The following is a 17,204-nucleotide window of genomic DNA, read 5'->3' as shown; positions in this document are numbered from 1 at the left end:
GGACATGCTATAACATAAATTGGACCAAATCTTGTAAATTGTAATCTGGAGATTTTTTTAGAGAGCCAATTAAAGTACTTTATGTATCAGTATCTCTAAGCTTGTTCAGAAATGTGTTCCAGGGGTGGCTTAAAATACAAATTACACTTTCTGGCTGTAGGGTAAGCCAAGGAGCAAGAAATTCCAATTTTCACATAATGTTTTAGGAACATTTTGCAGATAATTATTATTTAATGTGTGAACCACGTGAATTATGAATCCTGATGTCATCATGATGATGAGTACAGCAAAAGGGCAAAGGAAACTAAAAAAATGAGAAAATACCTAATTAGACATAAAAGGTATGGGACTTATGGGACAACATCTAATATTTCATGTATTTATCTGCCTATTCTTACACTGAGGCTGTTATTATCTGGATTACAATTCTAAATAAATATTAATTTATTGCTGAGTAACAAAATCACTAAAAAGAACAATAAAAAACACCAAAATATTCTGAAATGTAATAAATATATATAATCAAATCAATATAGGTTTTAAAATACTGATAGATGAACAAACAGAGGCCAGAAAAAATGTGCCAAAACTGCCATACTATCAATCATCCATAACCATAAACAAAAACTGCTTTACTAAAGCCCCCAAATGTGTCTAAACCTCCTGAAACATACAGAAAACCATAACTACTGTTTATAAACAGGTATAAGCTATTCCTAACTTTTATTTATCCTCCAGAGGTGTTTTCATCAGAACAGCTGCTGGGAACACAGCACAGCACATTCTACGCCCTGATGCTGTGTCTCCTCAAGCCCCCTTGTGCTGTTGTGAAGGTACACAGTAGATTAGACAGCTGCTGTGTGAAAAACAGAAGGCCCTTCTTTTTGAACAAGAAGTGCAGCACTGCAACTGAGAGACCATGCTGCGACTTACGGCCTGCAAATTACAAGCACACATTAACAGAGGTGCTGACCAATCACACATTGACTTCATATAATGACCACAGGCTCAGGGACTACAGGTAAAAGCTGGGTACTTTTCTTGGCGTTCGATTTCTGATGACTCTGACATGAACCAACAGAGGGTGTCTGTGAGCTCATGTAGAAAGTACTGAGCAATCAATGCCCTCCACCAAGAGCCAGGGGTTTTTAGCTGTCCTTTGACATTGCCCAAACAGAAGCAGTGACGGGCTTAACAGAGCTCATAACCTTCATCTTCCCAGGCTGATGTAGCTGCGATATAATGAGAGACCTACAGTGGAGAAAACTGCTACTATTTAAACTCTAACAAAAAATAAAGAGAATAAAATGTGCAAGTGTGAGTTACAATTAAAAATCTTGATATGTATGATCAAATCTCAATAATTTCACCTTTCTTTTATTTATTTGCAGATGTGGCAATACATTGGAGCTATATATATATTATTATTATTATTATTATTATTATTAAGGAAAAGTGCACAACATGAAAATCACTGCCATATAAAAGAGCTCTTTAAAGGAAAGAGACAAAATAAACTGACCTAATGAAAAAAATGCATTAAAACAGTAATTTGATTAATCAAATTAATTCAATTAACCACCCAGCACTACCACTGATAGAGAATTAGCCTTAGTCTTAGCCTAGTCGAATCCCACAGACATTTTTCTTTCCTTTTTCCTTTTTTTAGGCATCTCTTATTTGCTTTGTTACACAAGTGCTCTCAAAGAACCACAAGTGGCACTCAAAGCCAGGTGAAACTGCAAGGATTTTGGAGGTGACAGAGCTGCACCAGCTACCAATATCTGTCGCCTTTCTTCTAGCTTCTATTCAGCTGCATAACCCTGAGATGTTATTCAAGACAGCAGATCATCTTAAATGCCACAATTGGGCAGATTCCATGTGGAACCATTAGAAAAAGAAAAGAGAACATACAAGTACATCTGTGACCAGCTTCTATATAACCGGAGCAGTCAACTACTGACCTGAATACCCAAGAACCTCACAATATGATATAGATTACACTCCAGGGGTTATAATTCAACATATTACAGTATATTGAAATTATAAAAACAGGCAAAATATTTACATTTTCTTCAATTTTCTTCTTAAAATCTGTTATAGCATAAAAGCACTACATATAAACCTGAGTAAAATAAATGTTAAACAATGGGATCTGAAGACACAACACTTAACATATCTGTTAAACACAACTGTTTGACACCAATCATTACATGTAAACTAATAATTAAATATCAAATGTGCATTTTGGAAAATCAATGCATATTTATAATAAATAGATCAAGTTTTTTGGCACCCATGTCTGATCCAAGTACCTTTCTGACTGTTGAGTTTTTTTCCACAATTCAAATATTAAGTAAAACTAGTGAACAGTGTGTATAATCAGATTCTAACTAATTTATTTGTTTGGTTTCAACAGTTTTAAATCACTGTTTAAAAAGTTACTGTTTAATATCTTATTATCCAGCCTAAGACCAAACTGCCTGTAACTGTTAATTTAAAATGGTACAGGCAATTTACTTAGCATGGTGCTAAAAGCATGCAGAACGTTCAATGCTGTTTTAAAACCATCATTTACGATTAATAAAGGGATGAAATAAGATTAATTTTTCTTAACATCGTAAATGATGCAGCAATTACGTAAATTACAAATTAATACTCTCTAGGGTCATTTAAAAAAAATGGGCACAGGGAAGAAGACAGAGGCACAAAATTGTCTGTAAAAAAAGTTTTTTTGTATTTATCTGTATTTGGATTTGAAAGCGGACACCCGATAATATGATGTGTATTGAGAACATTTAAAGGAGAAATCCAGTGTGAAATAAAGTGTAGTGAAACATGATAGCGAGTATAATCTTTTGTCAAATAGAACACATACATTCACCCCTAGCATTCCTAAATACAGCACGTATAGTCAATACTCCCAACAGGCTTATAATGCTAGCAATATGGGGATAGCACTGCCCATAAAAAGAAATCTTATAAAATGGATGTACTGATATCTTATCCCTCTCTTTACTCTAGTTACACAAAACATATAGTGTCATTACAGAGCTGGCTAAGCTTATGCTCACCACTTGTTCAATTCTTTACAGCAACGCAGGTTTAATTAGTCAAATTAAGACTCAAGCTATAGTACCAGGCACCTGTTTGTAGTTCTATCTATACTATGGTTGTGGCAGATAGGCTGCAAGCTACAACTGAGCATTGACCCCTCCATCTGCCAGAGGAATTGTCCAGACAGGGGGCAGTTTGTCCAGCTGAGCCCTTAACTGTCAGAACACCTATCCATCAGCACTAAAGCACCTCATGGGTGTGAGCTCTCACCTATCTTCTACACTTTTAGTGAACCTTCTAACAAATCAACACAAACCAAGCACTCCTAACTGTGATGTGCCTATATATTACGAAAGAACTATCCAGTCTGGCTGGTTTACTCACATTACATCTGGAACCAGCCTTTCCATCTACTGTGTTCAAGCTGTGAATGAGGTTCCAACCTGTAAGTATCACAATTTCCAAATGTATCTCACAGGGGAGAAACTACAGTCACTACTAGGGGTGTGCCATATCGTATCGTACGCGATAATATCGCCAACATTTTTGAATATCGTGAATGATATTATACCCTGAAATATCGTGCCATATCACCCACCCCTAGTTATCACATCAGGGTACTACTTTTTTTGCTGTTTTAAACGAAAGATCTAAGAAATAATTAAATATCTACTAGAGACAGATTATATCTGTCCAGTATAATTTTTTTTTCTTTAATCATGGATATGTGCAGATATTTGGAGTGCATTATTATTAGTATCATGACATTCTGGATCATTGACTTCTGTTACAAATCTGCTAAAATTCTTGTATTTTATATATTTAAAGGGATAGTTCGGTATTTTTGACATGAGTCTGTATGGCATCATCATAACCAGTGTCGTGCATCCACACTGACTTACCCCCCACAGCGTCCTGTGAGCCGAGTTCTTGTCCAGTTTAGGTCAAAGCGAAAGTAGTCCGGCATGTTTGCTGGGGTCAGGAAAATAACTCCTTTTTCTTCCCAAAGCAGTACGTGTTCAAAAGAGTGATTTATTTACATCACAAAAAACTAACCCTGCAAAAGTCACGCCTCGTAAATCACTTGGGTCCTACTTTCTCTCATTTCGTATCAGTGCGCGTCATTCTGACAGCGAGCTGCGCACGCGTCAACTTGTTCTGTGTTTTGGCAGTGCTTAGCAGCTGTGTTCAGACTAGCAACGCAAACGAGCTAACTTTAGGGAGAAGTCTATTGGCTTTTATAAGCTTTGTAAACACATATATATATATATAGCTAGGTGTGTGTGTGTGTGTGTGTGTGTGTGTTAAAATGGTGCGGACTTGTGACTATCCAGGCTGTAGCAACAAAGATGTGGCTGATTCTCCGCAGAGTTTTCATCGTTTTCCTGTGACTGATGTTGCTCTGATGAAACTTTGGGTACTAGCGCTGGGCATCCATGTGGACACAAAAGTGGAAAAAATAAAAAAGCTTCGTGTTTGCAGTGCGCACTTCAGCGATGATGACTTTTTATCCACATGTCCTGGACAACGACAGATGAAGAAACGGATTCTGAAGAAATCTGCTGTCCCTGCACCCCAGGTAAATAAAACTGTAGCCTACCAATGTTCTCTACAGCATTCGCTCATAGCGTAAAAAAAGTTCTCAACACACCAGCATTCAGGAGTGCAGGGAAGTCACTGTTGTTTGTGATGCAAGCAGCTGCCCCGCTGACATCCTCATCAATGGATAGGTCTTGCATCTCGGGCATAACTAAGTCCCACTCGTGGCAACAGTAGCATTCCACCTCGGTCTGCATTATTTCGCACTTGAAACAAGTGCACCAGGATTTGTCGGCCACCCTGGGTATCGCAGCTCCAGCAGTGGCTCCAGTTTCATCTTCCACCACTTCTCTGTCCACCCTCTCTCTTTCTGCCCGATCTAATTCCATTTGGCGAAGTTCAACATCTGTATACTCGGGTTCATAAAGATATCCCCGTGGCTCTGAGCGGTGATCAATGTTTTCCTCGTCACTCTCGTAGTCAGACATGTTCTCGAGGCGAGAAGTAAACAAAGCGACCCAAACACGTAGGCTAGCTGTCAGGTTGCAGCGCTGCGCGCATTGATATGGAACGAGAAAAAGTAGGACCCAAGTGATTTACGAGGCGTGACTTTTGCAGGGTTAGTTTTTTGTGATGTAAATAAATCACTATTTTGAACACATACTGCTTTGGGAAGAAAAAGGAGTTATTTTCCTGACCCCAGCAAACATGCCGGACTACTTTCGCTTTGACCTAAACTGGACAAGAACTCGGCTCACAGGACGCTGTGGGGGGTAAGTCAGTGTGGATGCACGACACTGGTTATGATGATGCCATACAGACTCATGTCAAAAATACCGAACTATCCCTTTAATATCTCAGTTAGAGGTGTGCCATATCATATTGTATACAATCATAAAATGTAAGTTTTGTTTTGTTGCAGTAGTGTATTTTTTATTTTTTTGTCATATTGCCAAGTGTATCGTTATTGCGATAATACCATGAAATATCATGATATTATTTTAGGGCCTATCGCCCACCCCTAGTCACTACAGCGAACAAAAGCTCATCAGAAAATGCCCATTTTCAGAGAGCAGTAGATACTCAGCATTCTTTAACAGTTCTGTCTCAGATCCACCCACCATCGAAAGAACCCTGACGCCATCCATAACTGTGTGGCTCAGTCCAGCCTACTCCTTCTCAAATGCCAGACAGAAGAACTGTGTGCACAGCAGAAAAGCTGAATGGTCAGAAGCAGGCCTCAATCTAAAAGCTGCATGGCACCACAATCTTAAAGTGAGTTCCAAAAACATATCCCCCTGGACACCACATAGCTGGGGCAATAATTTTTACAGAAACTCCTCTTACCACTCCAATACAGCCAAAAATATGCAAGATTTCAACAATATTTCTGCAACAACCCCAAGATGATACTCAGATCTGACCTTCCTAAGTAGATACTATGAGAACCTAATACTCTTATTGTTGGTGTTGTTCTTGTGGTTACATCATGGGGCTAAAATAGGGCTCAATTATCAAATATCGCTCAATTTTCTGTATGTACTGATCTGTCAAATTAAAAAAATGTCCTATGTACATTTGAAACTATTCATCAGTTACATAAATTCTTTACCTGGATATCTGCATCCTTCACTGGTTCCAGTGGCTCAAAGGTTGTGGCTGCACTTAGACTCTCCAGACGCTGAGAAATATGAAAGATATCCAGACCCCTGGAGCCCAGCAGAATAGAGCTGGATGGAAAAAAAAATCTGTTTAGTAATTTATTCTGTTAATCTGTTCTCAAAATTATTCACATCAAACAATGGTACTTAAATTGTCACTGTTGTTGAGGTCAAAGAGCAGTTCGAACAGAAGGGGGCTAGTGAACTGTGTATTTATTAATATATATTTAATATTGTTTTTTTCAGAATAATATGGTCACAAATGTGCTGAACAGGTGAGAACTCACGCTTTGACATCGGCTGTGTCTTGAGAGGTACGTGTAAGAGTGCGGGAACGCAGCCTTTCTCCAGCCTGCTGAAGCTCTTGCAGATTCCGTTCCACATGTGGCAGCTCAGACACGGCTTCGGTCTCTGCTGCTAGCTGCTCTGCTTGCTGCAGGAGCTCCCCGAAGCCCTCGGCATCCATGTGCTTCACCTGGTGGCCTACGAAAGAACAGAACAAAATTATTATCACACAGTTTTAGATAATGAGATGATGGGGAGAAAAAATGTCATACTTAAAATACTCATACTTTTTTATTAGTCACATTAAACTGAAGTAAATAATTAAAGTTTGCAGAATTTTGACATTTTAAAACTAAAGTAAAAATTTACTTCAAATTTTAATTATTAAAAAAATTGAAAATTTGAAATCTTACAAATCACAAGTAATACTAGTTTATTTAATAACAGTTACAGGCTGTTGTCATGATTCCATAACAGAGACATTATAAGGTGTTGTTAATCACCATATTTATTTAGTAAGAAACACAGATTACAACAAACTTGCTTTATATAAATAATTGTTGTTAACCAGAGGACAGATGTCTCCAAAGTCTTTCCCTGGGGCCAAATGTGGCTATCTGAATTACTTTTAAGAACACATTATTAGGGGACCACAAGATGTTTCTGTTTTTCCATTTACTTGTGGCATCAGTATGTTATTTGCACTTCTGATATCCTGTTACAGTTATTGCACTCAAATGAAATTCAAATATGAATAGCAATGTACCGTGTGGGGTACAATCATTTATTAATAATATTTTAAAAGACCAGCCCGTTTTTTTTTGTTTATTTTGCACACCCCTGACAGAGAGAATGATAAAATGCACGACTGTTACATAACTGACTACTGAGCTCCTGATTTAAAATTAAAATAAAAACTAATTGAATATGTGGTTGAATCAATTTATTAAATCATTCCCTCAACTCAAGAAGCAAAATGTTCAAACCTAAGTAAAATACTTACACTTATTATTATTATTATTATTAAGGAAACAGTAGTGAGATAGTAAGTCGTTATTCTGAGATAGAAAATCATTATTTTGAGACACTAAGTCAGTAAAATTTGAGATAAAATAATATGATAGTATATCAAAATAACGAGTTACTATCTCAAAATGAGATTAAAGGATTCATTAAGATTTTATTGTCATTTCACATTATGTGTGATACATACGGTGGAACGAATTTGTATGTCCACGGTCCAGTTCCACCCAAAAAGCAATTTAAAATAGATAAATATAAAAACAAAAATATAGAGTAAAATACTGTCATAAGAGACAGAAAAACATAAAAAATATAAGGCGTATGGAAGCAGCAGCAATATAAAATACAAGTACAAATTGTAGTTTCCTTAATAAGAAAAAATTGTGTTTTTTTACTATAATTTTAGGTGGCGGGAATGTGTTAGAAGATAACTAGATAGCTAGGTTAGTTTAGCTGGTTTAGTATAAAAACCCTACAGTAATGTTTACACCACACGTTTCACAGTCTGAAGAAACGAGGTGCTGCTAGTGTTGCTAATCAGGCGCTGCAGTCATTAAAGCTAGCGAGTGTGTTTGCTTTTTAGTCTGAAGACGTCGTTACTGTTAACTATTAGCTCTTAAATCGCCCAGCTATCTGTAAACAGTGTGCGCTGTTCATGTTTATGTTCATATTTAAAAAGACGGTCACAGCAGTTATCTAGCCCGGCTAAAGGGCCCGGTTGGCGGGCGGTCGCCGGGAGCTCAGCGCTGCCCGCAGTGTGAGTGAAGTGCTGGAGCTAACGTTACTGAACTGAGAGCACATGCTTCTTTACTGCGGGGAATAACAACAACATGCCCTCTTCTAAACGAATAACCACTATCACAGCTTTAAACCATTATTACACAGAGCAGCTCCACCTCACCTCTTCTCTCCTAAGCCCTACAGTCCACAAGTTAATCCCAAAACTCTGTTCCTGACAGTAGAGCTGAATCCACCGCTCCGTCCTCTCTTTCACTCCCGGTTTCTTCTCTACGGCGTCGCTGATTGGCTGGGGACTCCCCAGAACGCGCATGCGCAGACAAAATAACTTTATTTATAAAATCCTTCTGGTTTGAAAAGGAGCTGGGCTGTGTCCTAAACGCGTGTTCGATCTACAAACCATGTGGATCTATACGACTTTGTTCTCGTAATATTACTATTTTTATCCTGTAATATGACGACTTTATTATTGTAATATTACTACTTAAATCTCGTAATGTCACGACTTTAATTTTGGAATATTACAACTTTACATTTTTAGAGTGGCCTTATATTGCTATTGACTCAACCAGAATAACATTACTTAGCCCCTAATGTATCAAGTTAGATAGAATTATGGTAGACAAGATTTCAAGACTGAGCATTTTTCTAAAGTTAATAACTAACTAAGTTCAATATGATGAAATTGATAGTTAAATTGAGGAAACACTTTATAAAACTGAAGGAGCAATTTATGTCTGTTTCTACTTTGTTACTTATAGGGCTTTGTAGAACGGAAAGAGATTGCTCATTCCCAGGCCCTCCATTAGGTAAACTTTTATAAAGTTGTTGGAGGGAAGGTGAGAGGAAAGTGAGTTTAAGGCAGAATTTAGGCACTTGGCTTTAGGGCCCTTCACTATTATATAACACTTCTACTTAAGCACCAAATGCCACAGTTGCCACTATGCTGGTTGTAATAATTGCTGCTATTTTTTATTGTGCTGCTAAAATAGAAAAGTGGTTATTAGCAGAGAATCATTTTAAGGATTAAACATTAATATAATTACAATCACCTCTGAAAATGTTCGAAACCAGTGCTGATTGTTTCCTCTAAAGATACTAGTTTCTGTTTGCACCTAAATAATTGATTGTCCATTTTTAAATTGGTTTATTTGATAACCATCATGAGGTCACAGTGGAGCATGTGTAAGTTCTTAAAAGCTTACTTGTTTGGGAAACTTTAAAAAAAGAAAAGGAAAAAGAATGCCTTGCAAATCTAGCAGGCATGCACACCCTTAAGGATACCAGTAATATGAAAGGGCTGGATATTGTATGTTAATAAAACAGTTTCCTAGTGAGCAAAAAGCTATAAAGATTGCTTAGACCAGCAACCCGGTGATCTGCTATAGCCATCTGTAGTCAGGAGTCAAAGGTTACAACTACCTTTGATTTTTCTTGGATAGTATGATGGACCCTCCTCCACTCACTGGTGCTGCTGGTCACAGTAGATATCAAAAGAGAGGTGGCTGGATATGGACAAACAGATCAGTACTAATTTGAAAGGTTAGGTCTACAGTTCAACTTAGCGTTTAAGTCAGGTTTGTTTAAAATAAGTTGCAGATAAAACTTTGCCCCATTTTTAGTTGAACAGGCCCATTTCATTCATTTATTGAATTCAGTTGCTCCCAGACCAATGGCATTTTATTAATAAGCAGTTGGTCAACATAGAGCATGTTGCATTTGATGTCAATCATGCTGCTGACTATTGGTCATGTTGATCATGCTTGCAAGTTATCAAACTCAAATGAAATTACCTCCATACACTCAATTTTAAGACTAGTAAAAAGGCCACCTCTAGTAGACTGGAGAAACTCACACTTAAAATGTTAATTCAAAAGACTCAGATACAGCAGTGTTATTTATTGGCATTTCCCTTAAAAAGACATTACTTATTTAGAAGCTACAGAGTACAAAAGGCAATACAATATGTACATCCTGATTGGCAGTAACAGTCCTTTCTTCACTGGCAGCAACTGGAGCCACAAGCATTTCCCTTGCATACACAGCCAGAAGCACACTTGCTGCAGCCAGATGGACAGCATGGACAGCAACCTGAAAATAAGAAGAAAAAATATATAAGCAACTTTTAATTAAGCTTAATTAAGACACCAAACTAAAATAAAAAAAAAAAAAATACAACTGACTTTCCAGCTTAAATATACATAAACAAAACTACAAATTAAAAACAGACCCTTTTAAATACTAAATTAAAAAGAGAAAGAAAAAAAAAAGTTAAATTTATGTTAGTGGAAATAAACTTACTTTTCTTGCAGGATGTACACTGGCAGTTTGTGCATTTGCAGCTTGTACCACAGCTGCAGCTTCCAGCTACAGAGAGAATAATGTTACAGTTAATAAAAACACTACAACTTGTTCACCCATCAACGTAATGACTAAAGCTTAACTAAAAACTAACTAGAGTGACATGCTACATTAGCTACTTACTCTTGGCGCAGTCACAGGGATCCATTTTCTCTTCAAATGTGTTCGTTTCAGTCGTGGATATCTTTCAAAAGAAGCTCTATCCTGAGGGAAGGCTGAATGTATTTGGTGAATGAATGCAGTGAATTTATAGCGAACTGAACTCACGCAGGACGAGTGCAAAACCACACCCCCCTCCTCCTCGTCCCCACCCCTTCTGCCTGCACACGGTTTACCTCATGGAGCGCCACAATTACGCCACCAAGACTGGGTGCAAACCATCAGACAATGATTAAGACCCCCATTTATCACCACCACTGAAATGTCAGCATTGTTTACGGAATTACATAAGAAGGGCTGCCCTTTCCAACCAAAGTAGCTTTTTAAAATGAGATTGTGTAAACATGATTACTCTGCGAAATTATTAGTAAAATAGTTTTAAAAAGAGAAGAAATGTCCTTAGAGACGTTTTGTAGACGATGTTTAAGATTAATACGTTTTAAAATGCTGGATAGAAGACGATGGGAACCAGTATATAGACGCAGCTACATGTTTAATGGTGAAAAGTAAAACTTAGTAAAAGTTGGTGACAAGTATAGTTTCTATTCTATTCTATTATAATCTATATTTTTGCACCAGAAGTGGCATAAGGTTATCCAAAAGCAATGTGTAAGACTCGTGGAAGAGAACATGCCAAGATGCATAAAAACTGTGATTAAAAAACAGGGTTATACCACCAAATATTGATTTCTGAACTCTTAAAACTTTATGAATATGAACTTGTTTTCTGTGTATTGTTTGAGGTCTGCACATAAATGCACTAAATGACAATATATATTTTTATTTTAATAATATTATTTTTTTAATCTGGGAGAAATGTCCCAAAAAATGATTTTATTTAAAAAATGAATTACTGATTTTCAGCAGGTCAGAAAGATTTTAGATTTTTTTTTACATCATGGTATTTTTATCTCAGCAGTTGATTAAAAGTTGAGATTATCTGTAATACAATGCTGTGTTGTAATCATGCTGCTTTTGGTCACACGCTGCACACGGCACTTCCACAGGGCTTGGTGAAGCAGCGCGTGCGCTCTGAGGCCGTGTGCACCCACTCTGTTCGCGCGAGAGCAGAGTAAACAAAACACAGCAGTAGAGTTTTGCACTCGTTGAGTGTAGAGGGTTATCTATGACTGAGCGTAATTTTTCATTTCTGTGAAGAGAGACGGTACTTCTTTTTAAATTACCGAATAATCTGTGAAATCCAGCTTTGTGAAGAACTGAGAAAGATCTAAAACTCTGATAGCCTCCTTCTCCTCCTCCTTCTGCTGCTGCTGCTACTGCTCTGTGTCTGCTGTTGTAATTACAAGGATTATTCTTTACAGTGTTTACCTGACTAATAGATCTCTAATGTTGACAAGGCTTAGGGGTGATGCCCTCACGATCCTGAAATTTCGGTCATCCTAGTGACGAATCTTAAAATGAATGAGGTGATAGGAACTAGGGATGATTATGTTTTATGGTCAGTATCAGAGAATCATTTAAAGGATAATAAAAAAAAATACAATATAATATAATATAATATAATATAATATATAGTATATAAGTTTATCTCTGAAGCTCTTCAAAACCAATGTTGATTGTTGATGTTTCCTTCAAAGATATTCTATTCTATTCACAATTATATAATTTCTTTTTGTCCATTTTTGAATTGGTTTGATTTGATAAACATCATGAGGTCACAGCATATGTAACTGCTTTCACAAAAGTGTGCTCGAAAGCTCCCTTGTTTGGTAAATTAAAAGAAAGGGAAGCCATACAGCCAATTACACCTAGCAGGCATGCACACCTTTGGGATACAAGTAATAGAAAAGGGCTAGAAATTGTATGTTAAAATTGCACAATATAATAATAAAACTAAATGTTTCCTAGTAAGCAAAAAGCTATGAAGAATAATCTGTGTTTTGTAAATTTGCCTTCCCTGGACAACTAAATTATGACCAGCTGAATTTGAATAAACATCTTTTTCTTGCAGAATATGTACTAGCAGTTTGTGCATTTAACCTACAGTTAATAAATGAAACACTTCGCCTTGCTGGTTTGTCAATGTCCTGACTTGTAAACATAACTAAAAAGCAAAATAAAAGTAACACATTAGCTTCTCACTCTTGGCGCAGTTACAGGGATCCTTTTTTTTTTACTTAAAATGAGTTTGGTTCAGTCCTAGTGTTAACATGAATCTTGGAGGTGATATGAACTAAAAATCAATTTGCTTTATCTACAGATTTTGTAAGTCTGTACTGGTTGTCCTTACAGAGCATTACATGTACCTGTCCACCCTGAATCAACTAATAAATAATAGCCAAAATCTTGTCTTGAAATATCCTGGCCATTAGCTAACACAATCTTAGCAATTTTACATTATACTTTTTCTGTGTTCCAGCTACAGCTTTTTAGGTCCCTAAAAGGGCTCATTGTAAAATATGTCAAATACACTTTAAATAATGTGGACAGTTTCTTACAAAACTTTGCCCTTCACTTTAACTCACAAAGTCCCTAAGTGACATACTGAACATCCCAGATGCGTCACAGGACAGTTTTTAATTAGGCAGTGCCTGAAAGAAAAAACAACTCTTTATAAAAACACCTTTTTAGCTTTTAAAGGTATTTTTCTACTAATTCAACCGTTTATATAATTTAATAAAATGTTACATAGTAAATATAATCAGTTCTGACTCCATTCATAGACAAAGTGATGCAGTGTATATTATGAAATTATTTTGACATATAGGATTGTTGCACTGGATTATTAACCTAATATTAACAAAAGTCATAAGACAAAAACGGTTAATGAGCTGGTTCAATTATTAGGTCAGTATTTAGAACAAAGCACTACTACTTTGAAAAAGATTAACAGCTTAACTAGTTGCATCAAGGAAACACTAAAATATGAAGGGCAATGTGCCTCCAGGGTTGCAAAACACAGCCATCACCCCATCTCATGAAAAGAGTATGTTTCCAGAATGAAATTTACATTTGGCAACATTTCAAAGTTTTGGATGACTATTTTAAAATTACACATACATTTCACTGGGGATATTCACAGGTAGTAGACCAAAGTTTGTTTGTGAAAATAAGCAGGCAAGGTACTTCAAAAGATTTGTTTGGACTTGAATTTCTGTTGCAAAGTATAAGTTCACAAGTCTTTTTGGCAGTGTACCAAGCCTGGCTAAAAAATATGAAATCTCAGTACAAGAGGTCAGTAGAGGAAAGCATGAAGTGATGTAAGAGTTTCTGGGATTTTTGGATTTTCATTGAGTGCAAGTCAGACAATACAAACCAAACAATTAATAGACCATTGTGTGCCATATATATATATATATATATATATATATATATATATATATATATATATATATATATATATATATATATATATATATATATATATATATCTTAAACTGAATTACTGAAAAACTAACATTTCAGTGGTATTCTAATATCTTAAAAGATGTACTAGTAGATTTAAGGGAAAAGTCAAGCTAATACATTGAGCCATACAGTTTGAGACTGACAAAGGGCTACCACTGGTGGGCTAAAGAAACACCACATGCATGAACTAATACCAACACTACAGACAATAGCAGGTACAGTGGAGTTATTTATTGACATTTCCTTTAAAAGACAGACACTCCATTAGAAATTACATGGTACAATGGCAATTCAAAAACTGTACATCCTGATTGGCAGGGACAGTCCTGTCTTCACTGGCAGCAACTGGAGCCACAGGCATTGCCTTTGCACACACATCCAGAAGCACACTTGCTGCAGCCAGACGGACAGCATGGGCAGCAGCCTGGAAATGAGAAACAAAACAGACAAAATAAGCGGATCAAAGGAGGGAGATCATGCGAGGACCAATACATTTGGGTAATTGAACTCAAAGCTTACTTTTCTGGCATGTTGTACACTGGCAGTTTGTGCATTTGCAGCTTGCACCACAGTTGCAGCTTCCGGCTACATAGAGAGAGGGAGATAGCTATAGTTAATACATGAAACACTACAATTTGCTCGTAACATCAACAATAAAAATATTTAGACAGACATAAAAAGCAGGCTAAGCTAAAGTAAAAATAAGTACTTACTCTTGGCGCAGTCACAGGGATCCATTTTATCAATGGTGTTTGTTTCAGCTTTAGAACTATCTCACAAAAAGTTATTTTGGTGAGTGAAGGCTGAATGTGTTTGGTGATTGAACGTGGTGAATTTATAGAGAACTGAAATCACTCAGGTCGAGTGCAAAGCCACACCCCCTCCTTCACCGCCTGCAGATAGTTTAGCTAGTGATTTGTGTCACGTGATTTTGACGAAGACTCACCTGTGGCAATCAGGAGAGTTCACCAAACTGTAGCAATTATTTCCCTTCTTTATGGATGCTGCATTTAAGTGCTTAGTAGAAGGTTGTATAAACCAGATAATTACACATCCTCATTATTATAAAACAATGACACTGAAAAAACAACCTACCAAAAAAACCTAACAAAAATCAAAACAAAAAGAAATAGTATTACTCAATTAAGTGTAGTGACAAAAATATGACTTAAAAAATGCAAATGTGTGCTTATACATCCCTTAAACCTGAAATAGCTCCTCTATTTTTGCAGATGCCAGTGAAAGAGTCACAAGATGTGGGGGTATAAGTAGGTGCTAGGCAAAAAGGTTCCCCCCAGATCCTTTACTATTTCTTTGCAAACTGTACCGATGCGTCTCCAAGAGAACACAGAGAGGATAAAAAGAATTACAACATTTTCCTGTACAATGTAAAGGCTATAAGCTAGGATAAAGTTAGGCCATTCAGTTTTGATCTCACTGTCCCACGTTGGAAGTTTATAAAATAACATCTGAGCATTTGTCATCTCATCCAAAATCTTTACATATATATTAAATAGCAAGCTATAAACTGATCAAATGTCTTTTATGGCACCTTAAATATATACAACTTAAACATATTTAGCTTTCTGCGTTCTATGAGATACATTATTAATTCAAATTGATTTAGTCAAAAAGGTTTTTAGAGATATTTGGATTCAGGCTAAATGTTAATCCACTTCAGTATGCTGAACAAACCCCCAGTATAGGCTATAATAATATATACAAACAAGGTTTACATATTTAATGCAAGTACAGTTTAATACAAACATAAACAAAACATAAGGCTTAATCAAGTTGAATCAACAAAAATATATGTGCATAAATAATTTTGTTTTGTCCGAGATCACCATTGTTCCAATGCGGATGGAAAAATTAACGTTAATTCAACATATTCATGTATATCTGGGATATGCTTTTATACTTTAACACATTGTTTTTTTTAACCAATTGTATGTTATATCTGCAGTTATTGTGATTTGAGATTATCAGTATCACACAATGCGGAGTTATTTGTTAGTTGGTCACACGCTGCACACGGCTCTTCCACAGGGCTCGCTCTGGTGAAGCAGCGCGTGCGCTCTGTGCACCCGCTCTGTTCCCGCGAGAGCAGAGTAAACAAAACACAACAGTGAAGTTTTGCACTCGCTGAGAATCGGGGACTGAGGGTACTTTTCCATCAACCCCACTCCAAAAACGGATCTATCACGAGGTTACTTTGAAGAGAGGGCAGTGACTTTGGAATTTAAGCCATTTTACCAAACAGTTTGGAAAATCCTGTTCTGTGAAGAAACATGAAAGATCTGAAACTCTGAACAGACTCCTGTTCCTGCAGCTCTACAGCCTAAATATTTGATCAGTCATTGGAACCGGGATAAGGCTGAGATGTTTTGCCAGTTAAAATGCCGTTCAGTGTGTTTTGAAGGTGTAGAAGTTAATTGTACAGACATGTACTGACTTCTTAATATTGTTTTCTTTTTTTCTTTTTTACTTTACTGTGAATAGCTAAGTGAGAGAAATATGACCAGAATTCTGAAAGGTTAAACATGAAAATTATTTAATATTGTGAGCAAGATTACTTTTTTATATAAAAAGGAAAGGGTAGGGTACTCTTCATGGTTGGTCCTTTTTAACCTTCTTTAGCAATATTAATAGTTTTAAATCCTTTAGCTAATCAGCTTTTGGTTCTTGTTAGGGAGATTTTAGTTGTGTGAGATTATTGGGCAGTCTAGCATTGTGAATTGTGAGTACCATGGCGAACCCTTTAGCTTGTGCCTTCTCAGTTATTCACTTCTGGATTTTGAGGTTTGTACAGGATTATTGTCCTGCTGTAGAATCCACACGCCTTTAATATTTAGCTTTTTTGTCTCCATAATTTGCTGTTATATATATAAACCTTTCATTTCTCATGTTACACATATCAGTCAATGCAATGCAAGCCTGATTCATCCACCCCAATGCTTAACAGTTTTACTTAATTGTATTTATTACTTTCATTGTGAATAATTTTTCTTC

At 36.5% G+C, this 17,204-nt stretch overlaps 3 protein-coding genes across 4 annotated transcripts in view; all 3 read right to left on the bottom strand.

The window, feature by feature from the left end:
- Nucleotides 1-8,587, bottom strand: part of nup93 (nucleoporin 93) — a 28,856-nt gene extending 20,269 nt beyond the window's left edge. For both annotated transcript variants that reach the window (XM_015605796.3, XM_007249199.4), the window contains exons 1-3: nucleotides 8,467-8,587; nucleotides 6,545-6,740; nucleotides 6,209-6,326 (exon numbers count right to left, since the gene is read on the bottom strand). In XM_015605796.3, coding sequence (XP_015461282.1) covers nucleotides 6,209-6,326; nucleotides 6,545-6,723 — 297 coding nt within the window. In that variant the 5' untranslated portion in view covers nucleotides 6,724-6,740; nucleotides 8,467-8,587. The remainder of the gene's footprint in view (nucleotides 1-6,208; nucleotides 6,327-6,544; nucleotides 6,741-8,466) is intronic.
- A 1,600-nt stretch (nucleotides 8,588-10,187) lies between these two features.
- Nucleotides 10,188-10,910, bottom strand: LOC103041352 (metallothionein-1). The gene is made up of 3 exons (XM_007249200.4): nucleotides 10,788-10,910; nucleotides 10,605-10,670; nucleotides 10,188-10,394 (listed from the first exon to the last, which is right to left on the bottom strand). Exons 1-3 carry the CDS (start codon nucleotides 10,810-10,812, stop codon nucleotides 10,303-10,305), a joined length of 183 nt encoding a protein of 60 aa, XP_007249262.1. The 5' UTR covers nucleotides 10,813-10,910; the 3' UTR covers nucleotides 10,188-10,302.
- Nucleotides 10,911-14,403: 3,493 nt separating this feature from the next.
- Nucleotides 14,404-15,037, bottom strand: LOC107197617 (metallothionein-1). The gene is made up of 3 exons (XM_015605776.3): nucleotides 14,906-15,037; nucleotides 14,712-14,777; nucleotides 14,404-14,616 (listed from the first exon to the last, which is right to left on the bottom strand). The coding sequence occupies exons 1-3, from the start codon at nucleotides 14,928-14,930 to the stop codon at nucleotides 14,525-14,527; spliced, it is 183 nt and encodes a 60-aa protein (XP_015461262.1). The 5' UTR covers nucleotides 14,931-15,037; the 3' UTR covers nucleotides 14,404-14,524.
- Nucleotides 15,038-17,204: the final 2,167 nt, after the last annotated feature.

The sequence above is a fragment of the Astyanax mexicanus genome, chromosome 9 (assembly GCF_023375975.1).
Source record: "Astyanax mexicanus isolate ESR-SI-001 chromosome 9, AstMex3_surface, whole genome shotgun sequence".
Classification (NCBI taxonomy): domain Eukaryota; kingdom Metazoa; phylum Chordata; class Actinopteri; order Characiformes; family Acestrorhamphidae; genus Astyanax; species Astyanax mexicanus.
This window is presented reverse-complemented; position numbering and strand designations above follow the sequence as displayed.

Excerpts from the sequence above, each read along its gene's own strand:
- LOC103041352 (XM_007249200.4), bottom strand. The coding sequence starts at position 10,812 with ATGGATCCCTGTGACTGCGCCAAGA. Across the intron at positions 10,671-10,787 it reads TCCCTGTGACTGCGCCAAGA|CTGGAAGCTGCAGCTGTGGT; the intron begins GTAAGTAGCTAA and ends TTCTCTCTGTAG. Across the intron at positions 10,395-10,604 it reads GTGTACATCCTGCAAGAAAA|GTTGCTGTCCATGCTGTCCA; the intron begins GTAAGTTTATTT and ends TCTTATTTTCAG.
- LOC107197617 (XM_015605776.3), bottom strand. The coding sequence starts at position 14,930 with ATGGATCCCTGTGACTGCGCCAAGA. Across the intron at positions 14,778-14,905 it reads TCCCTGTGACTGCGCCAAGA|CCGGAAGCTGCAACTGTGGT; the intron begins GTAAGTACTTAT and ends CTCTCTATGTAG. Across the intron at positions 14,617-14,711 it reads GTGTACAACATGCCAGAAAA|GCTGCTGCCCATGCTGTCCG; the intron begins GTAAGCTTTGAG and ends TCTCATTTCCAG.